At 37.1% G+C, this 19552-nt stretch overlaps 1 protein-coding gene across 1 annotated transcript in view; it reads left to right on the top strand.

Annotated features, from left to right (window-relative positions):
* LOC123234361 (phospholipid-transporting ATPase ABCA3-like) overlaps positions 1–19552 on the top strand; it is a 208750-nt gene that overhangs the window by 50235 nt on the left and 138963 nt on the right. The window contains 2 exon segments of the mRNA XM_044660271.1: positions 666–839; positions 19353–19534. Coding sequence (XP_044516206.1) covers positions 666–839; positions 19353–19534 — 356 coding nt within the window.

Below are 19552 nucleotides of genomic sequence, written 5' to 3'. Positions count from 1 at the left end.
GAGAAATTACCCTGGCCTGGTCCAAACCAGACAGGGCTGCAGAGGCCCCAGCAAAGAGGCCTACAGAGGTTAATTAAAGAAGGCTTCTAGCCACGAGACCAACTCCAAGACAAGCGGCCTCTCTGGAGGCTAGTGCCTCCAGAAAGCCAAGGAAAGGGAGTCAGCCTTTTTACTCACCCACATGGCAGTCCAAAGGGAAGCAGTCTGAAGTCTCAAGCCCAAGCTCCTCCAAGTTCAAAGAGGAAAAACCTCCTCACAGGAAGTTACCATTCTATTTAAAAGACAGTTCTTTGCATCACTTCCTGTGTCTTCCTTCCACTTAAACATGGACAAATGGCAACTTAAACTTTGCTTCAAACTACCCAGGGGACAATCATTTGTTTTTGATTTGTCATTTGCTAGCACACTTGAGTCATAGATTTCCCTCCCCCTCTTAAGGATTAAGTGGGGGTTGTATACATTCCTGGTGGCTAAAATCTAAAGAATAATAGGGGAGAGTTAATCCCATCTTCACCATAGGTATGTTTTTCTGCAGCCATCCCCTCATCATTTCTTAAAAAACAGTAGTACTCCATCCATTATTGCTTGTCATTTTCCAAAGAATTTGACTTCTTTTATTGCATATTGTTTAAATTATCTATATTTTTCCCCCTCAAAATTTTCAGCTAATATGGCTGTTGCTACAGGAGGGTGCATCTACTTCATCACCTACCTCCCATACTTATTCATTAGTTCTCGATACAACCAGATGAGTCTTGACCAAAAGCTGGCTGCCTGTCTACTCTCTAATATTGCCATGACAATGGGGATCAATATGATAGTCAGGTTTGAAATTAAAGGTGAGTATTTTCATTTTAAAATTCCATCTCTACTAATTTAATCCTTTAACACACCTGCAGAAATGACAGCATCATCCCAGAGTTTTAAATGGAAATAAAATGTACTGGATTTCCCACCTTTCAGAAGAACATTCATGCTGTTTGGAGAGAATCATGGATAGTTCTAAATTACTACAGCAATAAAAGCTTAATGATAATTAGATTTTTGTCTAACATGCCCTTTCCAAGGAGGCTGTAACTTGTACAGTTAAGAATTTCATGAGAAATAGGGATAAGGTGAAATTTTCTTTCTAAAATAGTCTAAAAAGTGACTGATCCTGTAGTGAACTATAATTGCTCATTCTCTTTCTTAAAGATATTTTATTTTGCCAATTACATGTAATAATTTTCCACATTTCCCACATTTCCATCAATTTTCCAGATGTTTTCTGAAGTTATTTGATCCAAATTATCTCCCTCCTTCCCTTCCTTCTCCTTCCCAGAGTTGGTAAACAATTTAGTTTCAGTTATACATGTATTATATGCAAAATATATTTCCATATTGTTCATTTCAAATTCTCTTTCAAAATTTACTTGCTACTCAGGAATTGGTGAATGACTGCTTTTATTTCAGATAGTCAATAAATGACTTTTGAATGTTTCATCTGGTGAGCACCATGCAAGATCCTCTGGGAATAAGAAACAGGCTCCCTTGAGAAACTTCCACCAAGATTAATTTGCACATAAGAAACAAGTATAGAATATTAGGCAGTATAGTTGTTAAATGCTATTCAGAGAAGGAAGAAGTCATTATGAACTGCATATTCATGTCTTATTCTATCTTAGGAATATTTCTGACATCCCTTTTCTTCTGTCTGCTTACTAGCCACCACCATATTGTAATCATCTCTTTTTGAGGCTATTATAATAGCCTGCCAGTTGGTGGCCCTGTATCCACTTTCTTTCCTGTCCAGTCCATCTTCTGAAAAACTTTAAAGATAATATTTTCTGAGGCACAGTTCTGACCCTGTTCCTAAACTTTCAGTGACTACCTATTAACTCTAAGATAAAACACAGAAGGGGCAGTTGGGTAGCTCAGTGGATTGAGGGCCAGACCTAGAGATGGACTATCCTAGGTTCAAATCTGACCTCAGACACTTCCTAGCTGTGTGACCCTGGGAAAGTCACTTGACCCCCATTTCCTACCCTTACCACTCTTCTGCTTTGGAGCCAATACACAGTATTGACTCCAAGATGGAAGGTAAGGGTTTTATTAAAAAAAAAAATCCAGACTTCTCAGTTTGCCATTTAATATCATCCAGCATGTGGTTCCAGCTTTTTTTCACATACCTTCACTTATAGTATGCCAGCCTTCTAGCTCTGCCCAAAGATGCTATTCCATCCCTTACTACATCCGCACAAGCTATTCCCGATGTTTGGAATAACCTCAACTCTTCAGAATCCTTATCTTCATTAAAGGCTCTGAATAGATGCTCCTTTTCCTGGTAAAGCTTTCTCTAAGCCTTCCAGATGTTTATATTTTTTCCCTCAGTTTGCATTGTGTTTACTTACATTTTTGCTGCCCAACTAGTAGAATAAAGCTTTTTGAGGGCAGAAACTGCTTTATTTTTTATTTTGTATCTGCAAAATCTAGCACAGTATCTTTCTCCCTCCCAAAGACTGGTATATTTTTTCCAGTTGCCTGCAGAAATAAATTTTAACGTTTGTTTTCTGACATTTTATAATTCAAATTTTTCCCCTCCATACTTCCCCTCTCCACTCCCCAATGCAGTGGCTAATATGTAAGTGATACATATGCTATCATGTAATACATATTTACATATTTATTATGTTGTGAAATAAGACACATATCTTGGTATATGATGTGAGATGTTGGTCTCTGCCTAGCCTCTAGTCCTTACTGTTTTCCAATTTTTTAAGTTTTTGTTATAGAGTGAGTTTTTTCCCAAAAGCTAGAAACTTTGGTCATATCGAACACAAGGTTACTATGGTCATTTATTGCTATATGTTGAGTACCTCATCTATTCTATTCATCAGCTACTCTATTCCTTAGCTATTCCCAGATGGTTTTGATGATTAGTGCTTTATAATACAGTTTGAGATCAGGTAGAGTAAGGCACCTTCCCTTTTATTATTATTTTTCTAGCTCTATGAAATATTTATTTGGTACTCTGATTGGTGTGGTACTGAACAGGTAAATTAATTTAGATTGGATTGTCATTTTTATTATATTAGTTTAACCTACCCATAGACAAATAATGTTTTTCCAGTTGTTTAGGTTTGTTTGGTTCAGTTCTGGTCTCTTTGTCAGGAATGCTTGGACGTCTATTTTATTAAATGACCATATTTTTCCCTGGAGGACTTACTCAGTTTCAATGGGTAGGTGAACTTTGGTTGTAATCCTCAATCTTTTGCTTTTCAAAATATCATATTCCATGCCTTCTGGTCCAATAAAGGAAGCTGCAAGGTCCTGTGTAATCCTGATTCATGGAATGAGAGGTTTCAGTGGCTTTTCACATATCATGTTGGGATCTCTGGAGGAACCAACTTCTCTTACTTTCTTACTCCTCAGTCACACTTATTGAAGTCTAACATCCTTCTTTTAATAACCTCTCTATGCCTCTAATTTCTCAGCAAGAAATTTTAGTCACCTTTGGCTCCCCTTCTCTTTCATTTCCTATGTTGCCAAGTTCTATCTACTCCTTACTCCTCAACTTATCTTTTGGATTCTCATATTTCCTATTCCTTTTCTGATCAACAACTCTTTATTACCAAAAAAAGCATTACACTTATATAGTGTTTTCTGGTGGCACTAACAAGGACAGAAATTAAATGACTTAACAAATCATTATATTTATGTAGTATTATCTCTTGACACTAGCAATAATAACCTCAAAGATTTTGGCTGACATCTCTGAAATTCATAAATAAACATCCTGCATTTGGAGGCTATATGTAGTTGGTAGCATATTATTAAGAAATATCCAGAAACTATAATAAAGAAGCCCATTGTAACTCAGGTGGGTCTAAAGAATACTATGCTTTGCATATAGTGTTATAAAAATGGAGGGAGATAATAGAGGATAGAGGCTTGAAAGGTATGGATTGGATTTGGTGGAAGAGAGAGCACACTTTCACCCACGGCCTCTGTCTAGGTGCTGCTGGCAAAAGCTATGCTTCTCCTCTCCTGACAGGCTTGCTCAACTGAGCCTGTCAGTTATCCCTTATAACAGTTGCCCAGACAGGGAACCACTGAGAACTTATATGTGTAGTTAACCTCTCTAGTTCCTCAGCCTGGGGTTGGAATAGATATTGATATGGGCTATTGATGCGTTGTTTGAATAACAGTGAAGTTCTGACTGTGTAAGGATCTCCCCTTCCCAAGGGCTTTGATATATTGACCACTCAGGAAAGGTACTTGATAATAAACACTGTATTTGATTCTAATTAATGGGGTTAGGAACAAGGGAAAAGGATGGAGGGTTTGGGAACCTTATTTGCTAATATTCTAAGCTAATGATAAGACTATTGGAGAAAGCTAGATCAAGTAGAAACTGAAGGTTCTTCACCCTCTCACAAACTCTGGCCTGACTTGGCTGGAGCCAAGCCAAAGATTAGGGATAGCTATTGACAGTATCACTGTTCTCTCTCAGTTCTGTTGACAATGATGGTGATTGCTCTCTAGCTGTCTCAGTAAGACAGGTTGGGTTGCAGGTATAGGCCTACCCTCCCTCGACCTCCCACCTCCCAAGTTCTGCTCCAGACTGATCCCCATGTGCTGTGCCTGGTGGGTATTTATAGGATTGGCTCCAATGAACTTTTGCCCTGGCTCATGGCATCTGGGTACATTCCGAGGTGTTGAACTGCCGGTCTTGTCACTCAAAGTTGGTGTCCATCTTGTCCCAGAAATCAATATAACAATAGCTAGCATAGAGGAACATTTGAAATAGTCCAAGAAAAAATTACCCTAATTCCTTTGAAAATGACAGTGACAAGGTTTTTCATTTGTTTACTTTAAACTTAATCCAGAGCCTTTTGTTGTTGCCCCGCCCCCTGGAGAAATGACTTCTACAACACCAAAATTTTCCATCTCAATGTTATTTGGCAATATGTTATATGGAAAGATTAAAACCCAACTGAGTCAGAGCTCTGGAAAGGAAATACACATGTCTTAAAAAATTCTTTGGTCTGTCAAAATAGTGGATTTAAAGCAACATTAAAATATTTAAAGCAACAAGATTTTTGGCATTGTTAACTGACCCAGATGAGATAACTGGAATTATCAGTACTCTAATTATAAAAATATGAAATCCAGAAATTTAAATATCTTTACCAACTGTCAAAGGACCAGAAAAAATCAGGGTGACCATGAGACTATAGTATGGACTTGGGAGTATGATAGCTTTCACAAACGTAATAAATATAGATGGATACCCAGACCCACAAACCAGAAGCTCATACTCCAGAGACTAGCTAATAAAAGGGAGTTTTCGTTGCAGAAGTTACAGAGAAGTTTCTAAGGCAAACATGAATCCATGGTTATTTTGACTACCTTCCTAACATTGTGATAGTATAGATTTAAGTTATACTTTGAAAATCTACAGATGTATCATAGAGTATTCCTTGCATAATGTGCAATAATTAAGTATGTATTCCCTAAAAATAACCTTTCTGTAATTTTAAACCCTTCTATTTTGATAATTAAATTCCCATAGCCCAACCATTTGTTTAATCCTTCTTTGCTGATATATTGTTGATTAAACAGTCATGGCACCTCTTGCATGGTGTACCACTTTCTGTTGTATTAAACAAATCCATTTGCATATGCCAATCTACAGATCTTATTGTTACTTTATGAAGTCTGTTTATTGCAAAAGTTTTTCTGTAAGTGTTTAACCTGTTTTTGTGTGCTTTTAATGTTTTTATCATTTCTGTTTGTCAGTGTTGTTCAGTCATTTCAGTTATGTTTTATTCTTCATGACCCAATGTGGGGGAGTTTTCTTGGCAAAGATACTGAAGTGGTTTGCCATTTTCTTTTCCAGCTCATTTTCCAGATGAGGAAACTAAGGCAGAGTTAAGTGACTTGTGCAGGGTCATATAATGAGTGTCATGGTGGTTGTACGATGGGAGGTTAGATGCCAGAATAAAGGATGCTCTGCTGCTTCCAACCCTACACACATGCACACACTCACACACACACACACACACACACACACACACACACACACACACACAGAGAAAATAAAAGAGGAGCATGTTTCACTGGGATAAGAAGAGAGAGTAGCTCAGGTAGCACAATATTTTTGGAAGCCAGCAGAATTCAGCCCTCCCCATCAGAGGCAAAGAAGCTGCAGAACAGGGATGAGCACAGCCTGAGTCTCTTAACTCTTATAAAGCAAGGTGTGGGACTGGCCTAGCCAAAGTCACTTCGGACAGATAGTGAAGACAGAGAAGACAGGAAACAAATGCACTCCCATATGACAGCAGAGCACGTGAGGCAGCAAAGCAACAGAGTTGGGGACTGGCACAACCTAAGCCACTCATCATGGGTAGCAAAGGCAGAACAGACAGGAGACCAACACACTTCCCCAAGACCTGAGGCAATGAATTGGCAAAGTGCCTAAGGCAGCAGGGCCCAGAGAAGGGGACCTGCCTGGTCCACGCCACTTGGCAGAGGAGGGACTAGCCCAGCCCATGAAACATTATACGACCAGATACCATAAGGAGTTGAATCTAGCTTGGCAAAACAGCTGCAAGCCTCTCCAGAGCAAGGCAGCTGGGCCACCCCCTTAAGAAACACATCATAGGAAATAAAGGCATCCAGGCCTGCCCCAAGTACCAGAAAAAAAAAAGTGCTCTGCAAGCTTGGAAGAGTGTTCCCTGTACAGATAAGTGAAGGAGGGAGGGGAAATAACTAGAAGAATGATCAAAAGAAAAAGGAAAAAGCCTGACCTTAGTAATTTATTTTAGTGACAGTGAAGCTCAAAATACAAACTCAGAAGAGGACAACAGTGCCCAAAAGGAAACATGTAAAGCCCCAAAGGAAAATGTGAAAGGATGTCAGGCCCCAAAAGAACCCCTAGAAGAACTAGGGCAAGAAATTTGAAAATCAAATAAGAACATTGACAGAACAATTCAACAACTGGGGGGAAATTCACTGAAGAAATCAATTCCCTAAAAGCTAGACTAGGCCAAAAGGAAATGGAAGCACAGAAATACAGTGAAGAAAACAACTCTGGGTTCCGGGGGTAGAGCCAAGATGGTGGAATAGCTCTGTGCCACCATGAGAATACTCTCCAAGATTAAAATATCACCACAAAATGAATGCAGGAGTGAAAGAACCAGTAAGGAGACAGAGTGAAACCACTTTCAAGAAAAGAAAAATCCAAAAGGTAGGCAGTGAACCTCTGGAGCACTGGGGTGAGAGAAGAGCAGACTCAACAAGAAGCTGTAGCAAGGAGGGAAGAGCAAGCCAAGAGGGAGCCACACACACCACCTCATCCCACATCTGCTGTCCAAGGTTCGGGAACCAATGCATGAGACAACATCCAGACCTTGAAACCCTGCCTCAACAAATAGAGGTACAAGCCAACCCATACTGCTTGAAATTTCAAACCTAGCCCAGGGAATTCTAGTCTAGGCTTGGGATAAAGACTGAATTCACACTTTGGAGTAGATGATATTACTAAATACTAAGTACTGATCTTTTGGCCTAAAGCTCAGGGCAGAGCTCCAAGACAGGACAATTGAGGGTGTGTCTGATGGGATCAAGTACACAGTGAGACCAAAAACTTGAGACCTGGTCAAGATCAGAGTGAGATCAAAAGCTTATACCTAAGGCTGAGGCAAGTTTTTAAGCTATTAGCATCTCAAGGGTCAATTGAATCAGCCTGGGGAGAGAGGCTTTCAGAGCTCTCAGCCCTCAGACCAGCACATCATTCCCTGAAGCCTACCTATAATTAGAAAAAAATGAGCAAATAGAAAAAAAAAGCACCTAAATCTAAAGAATTTTATGGAGACAAAGCACAAGTTACAGACACAGAAAGGGACAGTGAAAGCAAAGAAAAAACAGGCAAAGTCCAAAGGAAAATATTAATTGGACACAGATTCTGGAAGAAATAAAAAAAGGACTTCAAAAAATAACTGAAAGGCAGAGGAAAAGTGGGAAAGAAAAAAAGTGATGAAAGGAAAAAGGAAAGTGATACAAGAAGAAATGAAAGTAATGCAAGAATAAATGGGCCTCCTGAAAAAGAAGAACCAAAAACTGACAGAGGAAGATCAGGCCTTCAAAATCAGAATTGAAATCTAGAAACTAATGATTTCATGAGAAATCAAGAAACTGATGCAGAATCAAAGGAATGAAAAAATAGAGGAAAACATGAAATAGCTTACTGAAAAAACAGCTCACAGAGAAAATAGATCCAGGAGAGACAATTTTAGAATTACTGGACTACCTAAAAGCAATGATCAAGAAAAAAACCTTGGATATCATATGAGGAAATTATCAAAGATAAACTGCCCAGAGATCCTTGAACAAGAAAATAAAATTGAAATTGAAAGAATTCACAGATCACCTCCAGAAAAAAATGACTTAAATATAAAGAGTGAAATCATAAATTAGGTAAACATAGCAAAGTATACCTGTCAGATCTGTGAGAAAGGAAGGAATTTTTAAGACCAAGCAAGAAATAGAAAATATTGCAAAACATAAAATGCATGACTTTGATAATATCAAATTTAAAAGGTTTTGTACAGACAAAACCAGTGCAACCATAATTAGAAGGAAAGCAACAGACCAGGAGTACATTTTTATAACAAAACTCTGTCAAAGGTTTAATTTCCCAAATATATATAAGGAACTAAGTCAAATTTACAAAAAGTCAAGCCATTCTCCAGTTGGCAAATGGTCAAGGGACATGAATATGCAGTTTTCACATGATGAAATCAAAACTATCAATAAGCACATGAAAAAGTGTTCTAAATCCTTCCTGATTAGAGAAATGCAAATTAAAATAACTCTGAGGCACCACCTTACACCTAGCTGACTGGCCAATATGGCAGCAAAGGAAAGTGATAAGTGTTGGAGGGTATGTGACAAAATTGGGACACTAATACACTACTAATGGAGTTTTGAATTGGTTTAACCATTCTAGAAGGCAATTTGGAACTGTGCCCAAAGGGCTTTTAAAAAATACCTGCCCTTTGACCCAGCCATACCACTGCTGGGTTTGTACCCCAAAGAAGTAATAGGGAAAAATACTTGTACAAAAACATTTATTGCCATGCTCTTTGTGGTGGCAAAAAGTTGGAAAATGAAGGGTTATCCATCGATTGGGGAATGGCTGAACAAATTGTTATATCTGATGGTGATGAAATACTATTGTGCTGAAAGGAATAATGAACTGGAGGATTTCTATGTAAACTGGAAAAACTTCCAGGAATTGATATAGAATGAAAGGAGCAGAACCAGGAGAACACTGTATACAAAGACTGAGACATGGCACAATCAAATGTAACAAATTTTTCCTACTAGCAGCAATGCAATGATCCAGGACACTCCAGAGGAATTTATGAGAAGGAACGCTGTCCACACCCAGAGAAAGAAACGTGTGAACAGAAATGCAGAAGAAAAACATGATTAATCATGTAGTTCAATATGGATATGATTAGAGTTTTGATGTTGAAAGGTCACTCTAATGCAAATATGAATAACATGGAAATGTATTTTGAATGATGATACCTTGTATAACCCAGTGGAAATGCTTGTCAGATCTTGGAGGGGGAAGGGAGCGAGTGGGAATCATGAATCAGGTAACCATAGAAAAATATTCCAAATTTTTAAAAAGAGAAAAGAAAATGCTCTAAGGCAGTGATGGGCAAACTTTTAAAAAAGGGGGCCAAAGTAAAGAAAATGCTTGTCTGTCAGTGTTTCTAAGGCAACTCTTTCAAAGTTTCATTGTATTGAATCCTACTCATTGTATTCATCAGATTAGGAATAATGTCCTGCAGCAGGATAGAACATTTCAGGGGGCCTGCATCTGGCCCACCGGCTGTAGTTTGCCCATCACTGCTCAAAGGAATAGAATCGATCCATTGGAAATTGAGGCCAAAAAAAAAACCAAAAAACTGAAAACAACTCTCTAAAAAGTAGGATTGAGGGGGCAGCTGGGTAGCTCAGTGGTTGAGAGCCAGGCCTAAGAGACAGGAGGTCCTAGGTTCAAATCTGACCTCAAAAACTTCCCAGCTGTGTGACCCTGGGCAAGTCACTTGACCCCCATTGCCTACCCTTACCATTCTTCTGCCTTGGAGCCAATACACAGTATTGACTCCAAGATGGAAGGTAAGGGTTTTAAAAATAATGATGATGATGATGATGATGATGATGATGATAAAAATAAAAACTAGGATTGACCATATGGAAAAGGAAACACAAAAACTCAAGGAAGAAAACAAATTCCTAAAAATTAGAATAAGACAAATAGATACTAATGAATAGAATGCATAAGACATTGGGAACCTTTAAAGAATAATCTTCCACATGGATATCAAATATTTTAGTATTCTTACTATATTTGGATCTGTTTTATATCATTTCAGTACATGAGCAAACTATAATTTGGAATTTGCATAAGTTTTGCAATAATCACTAAAAAATTTTTAAACATTAATGCCATTTTCAAATGCCTTGCACAGTAATTAAATCATTAAGTTGCTCTTTATACCCCTAGGAATTTTTGGCACACACTTTTTGCTCCTCATTCAATATTGTGACTTCTCACCAATTTTTGGAGCTTTTTTTGAGTGATACTAGATATGAATGTCCTGTATGATATGCATTAATATGAACTTGCCTAGAGAAATATTGTTGCATATGTGAGACCTTTTGAAAGTAAATATATTAGACTTTCTGTTAAAAAGGATAAAATTATGCTGGTAGAGTTGTGAATTGATCCAACCATTCTGGAAGGCAATTTGGAATTATGCCCAAAGGGCTTTAAAAGAATACCTGCCCTTTGACCCAGCCAAACCACTGCTGGGTTTGTACCCCAAAGAGATAATAAGGGAAAATGTTTGTACAAAAATATTTATAGCCACACCTTTTTATAGTGGCAAAAAAATGAAATATGAAGAGCATCCATTATTTGGGGAATGACTGAACAAAGTGTGGTATCTGATGGTGATGGAACACTATTGTGTTGAAAGAAATGGTGAACTGGAGGAATTCTATATGATCTGGAATGACCTCCAGGAATTGATGCAGAGCAAAATGAGTAGAACTAGGAGAACATTATACATAGAAACTGAAACATTGTGGCACAATCAAATGTTACAGACTTTTCTACTAGTAGCAATGCAATGACCCAGGACAATCCAGAGGAACTTATGAGAAAGAATGCTATCTACATCGAGAAAAAACTGTGGGAACAAAAATGCAGAAGAAAAACTTATGATTGATCATGTGGTTTGATGGGGATATGATTGGGGTTTTGGCTTTAAAAGAGCATTCTATTTATTGCAAATATGAATAATATGGAAATAGGTTTTGAACAGTGATACATGTATGACCCAGTGGAATTGCTTGTCAGCTCTAAGAGGGGGAGAGGAGAAGGTAAGGGAAGATCATGAATCATGTAACCCTGGAAAAATATTCTAAATAAATTAATTTATTAAAAAAGAATAGAATCAGGCTCACATTTACTAGGAAGCAGGCAAATTCATGGGTCATTCTAAAGCATAGAAGCCAGTAATTATGGATCTTATCTGGACATAATACTTTCTAGTTTTATAGAGACTCAAGATTTTTTAATTAAATATTTTATTTTCCCAATTATATGTAGTAACAATTTTCAACATGTTTTCCAAAATTATAAGATCCACATTATATCCCTCTCTCTCTTCCTCTTTTCCACTCCCTGCCACCAGATGGTAAACAATTTGATCTGAATAATACATGTATTATCAGGAAAATTTTATTTCCATGTTGGTCACTGTTATGATATAATACTCATATGAAACCAAAACCCCCAATTAAAATGAAAAGTAATATGCTTTCATATACATTCCATCCCCAACATTTTTTTCCTCTGGAGATGGCTAGCATTCCTTGTCATAAGTCCTTCAGAATTGAGGCTCTCTTTCGTTGTTATTCATTATATTTCCTTTATGTTTCATTTAATAAATGCCTTTTTTATTTATTCACCTTAATATTTCATTTTCTAGTTGCTTATGTTATTTTATGCCATAATATGTGTAAAAACACCTATTGGGGGATGCTAACCATGGAAGGCACTTTGGTCCAAAAAGTTATAGAGGTGATGATTGGAGCCACAGGGGAGTAGATTAATAGGATGGATGGATGGATAGATAGATAGATAGATAGATAGATAGATAGATAGATAGATAGATAGATAGATAGATAGATAGATAGATAGATAAAATAAACATTTATTGAGTGCCTACTATGAGCCATGTTGGAGATACAAAAAGAAGCAATCTAATGAGAAAGACAAAGTGCAAAAAGAGGCAATCTAATGAGAAAGACAAAGTGCAAACTATACAATGCAAGCTATATACATATGTATGTATATAGAAGAGCATATAGAAAGGAACAGAAAGAAGACACAAGAATTAAGAGGAGTTGAGAGAGAATGCATATAAAAGATAGAATTTTAGTTGTTACTTAAAGTCATGGAGGTCAGTGGCGTAGCAGAGGATGGAGAGCATTTTAGGCATGGGGGACAACCAAAGAAATTTCTCAGAGCTGAGTCAATGGAGTGTCTTCTTCATGGAACAGCTAGGAGGCCAGTGTCACTGGATCAAAGAATATGAGTCTGGGAGTAAGGAAAAGTGTGAGGAGGCTGGGTTATTAAGGGCTTTGAACCCCAAACAGAACATTTTTTATTTTATCCTGGAGATGACATGGAGCCATTTCATTGAACAGGAGAAGTGATATAATCACAATTGTACTTTATGGATTGGAGTGGGAGGTGAGTTGAGGCAGGTAGACCCACTACCAGGTTATTACAATAGTAATAACAAGTTTAAGAGATGGGGAGGATAGTTTTGTCCTCTACAGTAATAGGAAAGGCAGAAAGGAAGGGTTTAGGGAAAGATAAGGAATTCTGTTTTGGACTTAATTGAATTTAAGATTTCTATTTAATTTCCAGTTTATGTCTGAAAGGTAATTGGAAATGTGAGATTTTAGTTCAGCAGAGTTTGGGACTAGAAAGGGGGATTTGAGAATCATCAACATAAAGATAATTAAATCCATGGGAATTGATGAGATCACCAACTGAAGTAGTGTGGAAAGCAAAGAAGACACAGGAGAGGACCCCAAGGAGCACCTACATTTGCCAGGCATAATCCAGAGGAGGACCCAGCAAAGGAGACAGAGAAAGAGTAGTCAGGTAGAGGACAACAACCAGGAAGGAGAAAAATGTGTGATGTGGGAATATGTAGACAACTACCAGGATCTTGATTGGATAGTAGATATGAATAGTATGAATCTCAAAGGAAGAGAAGTTACAGACTGATGGAGGTAGGGAAAGAATGTGGATGTGGCAATGGGGAACAAGAATTGTTCTAAATCCCCCACCTCAGCCAGTGATCTGAGTGTAGGTGGAGCTAGGACTGAAAAGGGCAGCCAGGAAAGCTACATTATCAGAGGGATGCCAAGGAGAACAAGATTTCAGTAAGAATATAGCTTCTCCATGCTCTTTTTCTCAGTTGATGCCCAATAAATTCTGCTCCAACCTCTTACCTTTACCCCATTCATGTCTACCTGTTTCATGTGTGTTTCTTGTAGACAACATACGATAGGATTTTGGTTTTTGATCCACTCTTCTATCTGGCCATTTTATAAGTGAGGCCATGCCATTCACATTCAGAGTTATGATTCCCATCTGTGTATTCCCCATTATTTTGATTTCCTCTTTTAATCCTGCCCTTTCTTCTTTTACTATTTCCTTCCACACAGTGTTTTGCTTTTAATCAGTCCCCCTTTTCCCCACCCTTATTTTACTTTCCTTCACACCCCCTCCATTCTTATTCCCCTCCTATTTCTCTTTAAGGTCTATTAATCACTACCCCCAACCTTTCCCTCCATTTTAATACTCCCTGCCCCTCACCACCACCCACCTTCCTTATTCCCTTTCATCTTCTCTGTAGGGTAAGATAGAATTCTATACCCCAATAGATATAGCTGTTCTTCCCATCTCAGAATTGATTCCACTGAGAGTAAGGTATAAGTATTACCTGTTACCACTCTCTTCTTTCCCTTCTTTTAATAGGATTATTTCCTATCCACTCACCCAATGTGCCTCTTTATGTGGTTATAATTTATCCTATTTTGCCTCTTCCTTCCAGTTCCTCTTAGTACTATCCTTTTTTGTCTCCCCCCCCCAATTTTTTAAAATATCATCTTAAAATTACAGTCTCTGCCTGAGAATATTGCTTCTCTCTACTATAATAATGAAAACACATTTTAAGTTATAGATATCATTTTTCCATTTAATCTTACTGAAGCCCTTAAACTTTTCCCCCCTCTTTCTTGTTTACCTTTTTTTATGGTTCTCTTGAATTTTGTATTTGGACACCAATTTTCCATTTGGTTCTGATCTTTTCTTTAGCAATGCTTGAAAAATATTTTATTTTATTAAATGCACATACTTTCCCCTGAAGGCATGTAGTCAGTTTTTTAAAGGTATATAAACAGTTTTATTACAAAACCATTTTGTCATTTAGTCAATTAAAGCAATAAGAAGATATTACCAGTGCAGCTTCTATAATAGCTCTAATGTATTGCAGCAATTGTATTCCTTGCTTATAGTCCATATTACTTCCACAATATACAAGTTATCTGTAATCATTACTGCCGCAAATCTGAATTCATATTATACTATTTAGGAAGGAGCTGAATGGCAAGAAATAGGTGAAGAAAACAAACTGTCTTTAAAAAGAAACAAACATGGAATTATTTATTATTCGACAATTCATTTGGGGATTGTTATTTTAAGGAATTATTTTACTTTAAAAAGACAGCCAAATGAATACTTCTGGAGTTTGTCTGAATAGCAGTAGTGCCCAAAGAGTACTTATTTTGCTTAGTGCTTTTTAGGAAGCAATGCCTGTGCAATGCACTTGTTGTCACATACCCACACAGGTAGAAGGAAATGATATCTCTGGTTTTTTGTCATGTTACACTTCCTTGTTCCAAGTTTCAGGTCTTCCTAATTTCAGGCCTGGAGCTCTAGCTACTATGCCACCTAGATGCCTGCAATATATTTTTAAAGAATTGCAAAGGAGAAGTGTTATAAAGAATCTAATGGGAAAGGTATATGACTGGAAAAGAAGGTAGATCAGATGTGTAATAAAAGATGACCTTTCAACTCATATACTTGCAGTCTCAAAATGTGTCTAGAAGAAGGCTCTGCAAATGTTAAGTGGACCATCTAAAGAAAACTTATGAGAGACATGGATGTATTGTAGTCTGCATCATTAGCACACCCACACTAATGAAATTAGAAATTGTATCAAAGAAATATATATTCCTGTGGCTTAAAAAACAGGGCAGAAAAAAAACAACAATAAAGAAGCATGTTCATGGAGCATAACCCATTCCTTATACATAGCCAAGAAAAAAAAAGAACTATCAACCATCTTACACAAGTGTAGTGCCTGTCACTTTCATTCATACTTCTTTCCTAAGATAAATTGCGAGGCAAAGAATAAAACTCAGAAAAAAATAAACCTCCACTGGTGATCTAGGCCTCTCATTCTGACACACCCTTATATAATGTAAGCACTGTCTAATTAAAGGGTTGAGTGTTATATGGACTCTTAGCCTAGGAAACAAGGAAATTCCACACACTCTACTCATTTTAAGTGTGTATTTGTAGATCCTTCTGGATTCTATACCAATCAATTCTCATCCTAGAGAAGGCTACAGAATGTATATGTGTATCTATAAAGGATTTTTTAAAATTTTTATTTAATTAATTTAGAATATTTTTCCATGATTTCATGATTCATTTTCTTTCTCTCCCCTCCTTCCATCCCCATCCCATAGCCAGTGTGCAATTCCACTGGGTTTTACATGTGTCATTGATCAAGACCTATTTCCATATTATTAATATTTGCATTAGGGTGATTCCCCAATCATATCCCCATCGAACCATGTGATCAAGCAGTTGTTTTTCTTCTGTGTTTCTGCTCCCACAGTTCTTTCTCTGGATATGGATAGCATTTTTTCCCATAAGTCCCTCAGAATTGTCCTACATCATTGCATTGCTGCTAGTAGAGAAGTCCATTACATTTGATTGTGCCACAGTATATCCATCTGTGTATAAGGTTCTCCTGATTCTATTCCTTTCACTCTGCATCAATTCCTGGAGGTTGTTCCAGTTCACATGGAATTCCTCCAGTTCATTATTTCTTTTAGTGCAATAGTATTCCATCACCAATATATACCACAATTTGTTCAGCCATTCCCCAATTAAAGGGCAGCCCCTCATTTTCCAGTTTTTTGCTACCACAAAGAGCATGGCTATAAATATTTTTGTACAAGTATTTTTCCTTATTATCTCTTTAGGGTAAAACCCAGCAGTAGTTTGGCAGGATCAAAGGGAAGACAGTGTTTTAATGACCTTTGGAAGACATTTTTTAAATTAAAATACTGTTAGTCTAGTTCATTTGTGGGGGGGGGGGTGAATGAGAACCCAGAGACTAGGTTAACTATGAGAGCAAGACAGTTTTTTATTTTTCCTTCTTTTCTCAGCCAAACTCCTAGATATAACTGGCCATATCAATTGCCTCCATTTGCTCTCTTTTCTCACCACTTAGCATTTTGTACTTCTGACTTGATTTAACTGAAATTCCTGTCTCCAAAATTAAGCAGTATTTTTTTTAATTTCCAAAGCTGATGATCACTATTCATGCTTTTTCCTGAGTTCAAACCTCAAATTTTGCTCTTATTATTCATGTAACATTAGACAGGCCATTTAAATCACTAGACTTTAGTTTCTTCATCTGTAAAATGAGGGTTAGGTTTGAAGACTTCTAAGCTCTCTTTCTGCTCTAAAGCTATGATTTTGTGATCGTATTGAATGTTTATTTAATTGAATCAGCATTGAAATTAGTTCCATTCCAACCTTATTGTCCCAAAAGTTAAGTCCAGTGATCCACAAGACTCTCCTGTTCTAATTTGCAAGTTAGAGAGCACCAAGAAGCTTCATCTATGAATTGAGTCCCCCAGCTACTGAGAATAACACTACCACAAATTGAGGACTTTCCTTCCAGTACTTTCATTTTTCCCCCCAACAAGAACCCAAACAACCTACTCCTTCTCTCACACTCATGGGACTTTCAACTATGTCAATGATTTGGGACTTGAGGCTATTGTACTAGTAAGATGAATATACTCTCTCCTTGACCCAAAGATAGGGGCCATTGAACTTTAAGCCTCAAAAAAGAAACTATCCCTTTGGGCAGTCAGAATTCTCCACCTTAACAGCTATCCAGATTATTTGAAAGTTGTATTATGGCACCAAATTATGGTCTCCTCCACTACCCTATAGTCCAAAATATACCACCCTGTTGACTGGGTTTACATTACATGTCACTCCCAATTTGATAATGATTGTATATATTTCTATAGTGTTTTAAGGTTTACAAGCTTTTTCCAGAATAAAAAATGTACCTTTAAGTAAAACTTTAGATCATTTATATTCCAATAGTAAGACACACATCAACACCATCACATAATTTTGTTTCTAAATTTTGTGTGTCTCCATCTAGAACACACATTCATTTTTGGAGTGTGCTTTGAATTGTGATTCTACTCTTAGTTCTTCTCTAAATGTATAACATGCATCACAGTTCTGCAATCTTCTAGTACTTGGAGAGACTGTAAACAATTTAGGCAATGTTTTTAAAAATAAAATAAAATCAGATGCTACAAATGATGCAGTTGCTCCAGTGTTCACTTTTAACTATTACAGAATCCTTGTGTTCCAAGTTCTATTCCCTAGGTTTCTAGTCCTACTTTAATAAAATCCTATAAGTCAACTTATGGCCTTATTTATTGACCTGGAATCTGAATTTTCATTTCAGAATTTTTTGTAGTTTTTGATCTGACTAGGTTTTAGCTCGTACTGTTATCTGCTGATGAAAAGCTAAGTGACTACAGCTAATTTTTATTTGACCATGATTCTCTTTTATATAGTTTGATAATTTGGTGATAGCCAAAGGACTATTATTGCATGTAAGTAATATAGATAGTTACTGCCTAATTTGTCTCCAAGGTAACTAGGATTTATTAAAGGTAGTAGCTTGTGATATTCATTTCTCTTACAATAGGCAAAGTTCATTTCCATGGAGTAAATCATCACCATTCACCATAAAAATTCATTACAGTTGCTATTATTTAATAGTGGTATGAAAAAATGAAATCTAAATTTTCCCAAAGCTCAGAAAGGAAAATGGACTTGATAGCAGAAGTCTATCATGGTGGTTCCCACAGTGAAATTGCCAATTTTGGGGCAAGTCACCCATAAAATTGTACGGGGGACCAGAGGCCAGCCTCAACCTAGTTGAAACTAAACTGTAAGAAGCAAAAGATGAAATGACTGAGGAAACAAAGTTTGATCTTCTGAGCATATCAATTTATTAAGAAATACATGCCAGTTGCTCAACAAATTGGGATCAAGTCATTTCTTCAGTTTAAAGCTAGACCCCAAATATAGAAGGAGACAGATTTTATACAGTAAATCAAATAATACTAATTAATTAAAAGATAACAATACAACATTAGGTAATAATCTTACTAATTTCTAATTGGATGAAAGATTAGGGACTTTCCAAGTTAGAAGGGGGAGAGTAAACAGAAAAAAATTCCCTGTATTCAAGAAAAGAGGTGTCCCAATCCTCCCCCAGTATCAACAGTCAAAGGAACATGGGAACAACTGATTGATCAGTATGGGTTAAGTTTTCAGATAAGATGCGTGGATTGCTTTGTACATCTGTACAATTATGGGAAAACTCCTTACATCAATCTTGGGATTTGACTTTGTTTCTAATCAGCATAACTAAACATATATAGATGGTCCAGCTTCACAGCACACAGGGCTAGGTTCAAATAATGCAATAAGGTTTTCTCCCAATTCTCACAATAGAATTAACTTTTCTCACAGGACAAAATTTGGACTAGGCCCATAATTGAATAGAGAGGGAACTAAACTAGCTCCACAATATGGAGTCATTGAGATTTACTCAATTTCCACAATTAGTCATTTACTGTTCTAATCACCATCACAATTTTCTCACAGTGGATCCAGTCCTGAAATTCACAGCAATTTTGAAATTTAAATTTTAAAATAAATTACTATTTGCTGTTGTTCTATTAAAGAGTATAACCTGGGGGTGAGAGTACTCTTTTTTTTTATTGATCAAAAAATTTCAGGGTAACTGATTAGGGTTAACCTAGTCTACATAACTGCCTCCTACTGTGTATTTCAGGAGTTGGAGTTCATTGGGAACGCCTCACGGATACAGTGAGCATTGATGATGACTTATGTTTGGGGCATATTCTGGGAATGCTGCTGGTTGATGCTTTCTGCTATGGTTTAGCAGGCTGGTATATGGAAGTTGTCTTTCCAGGGGAGTATGGTATACCTCAACCATGGTACTTCTTCTTAAAGGTGAGTTCTGAAGCTATT

This window comes from Gracilinanus agilis, chromosome 1 (genome assembly GCF_016433145.1).
Source record: "Gracilinanus agilis isolate LMUSP501 chromosome 1, AgileGrace, whole genome shotgun sequence".
Taxonomy (NCBI): Eukaryota; Metazoa; Chordata; class Mammalia; order Didelphimorphia; family Didelphidae; genus Gracilinanus; species Gracilinanus agilis.
This window is presented reverse-complemented; position numbering and strand designations above follow the sequence as displayed.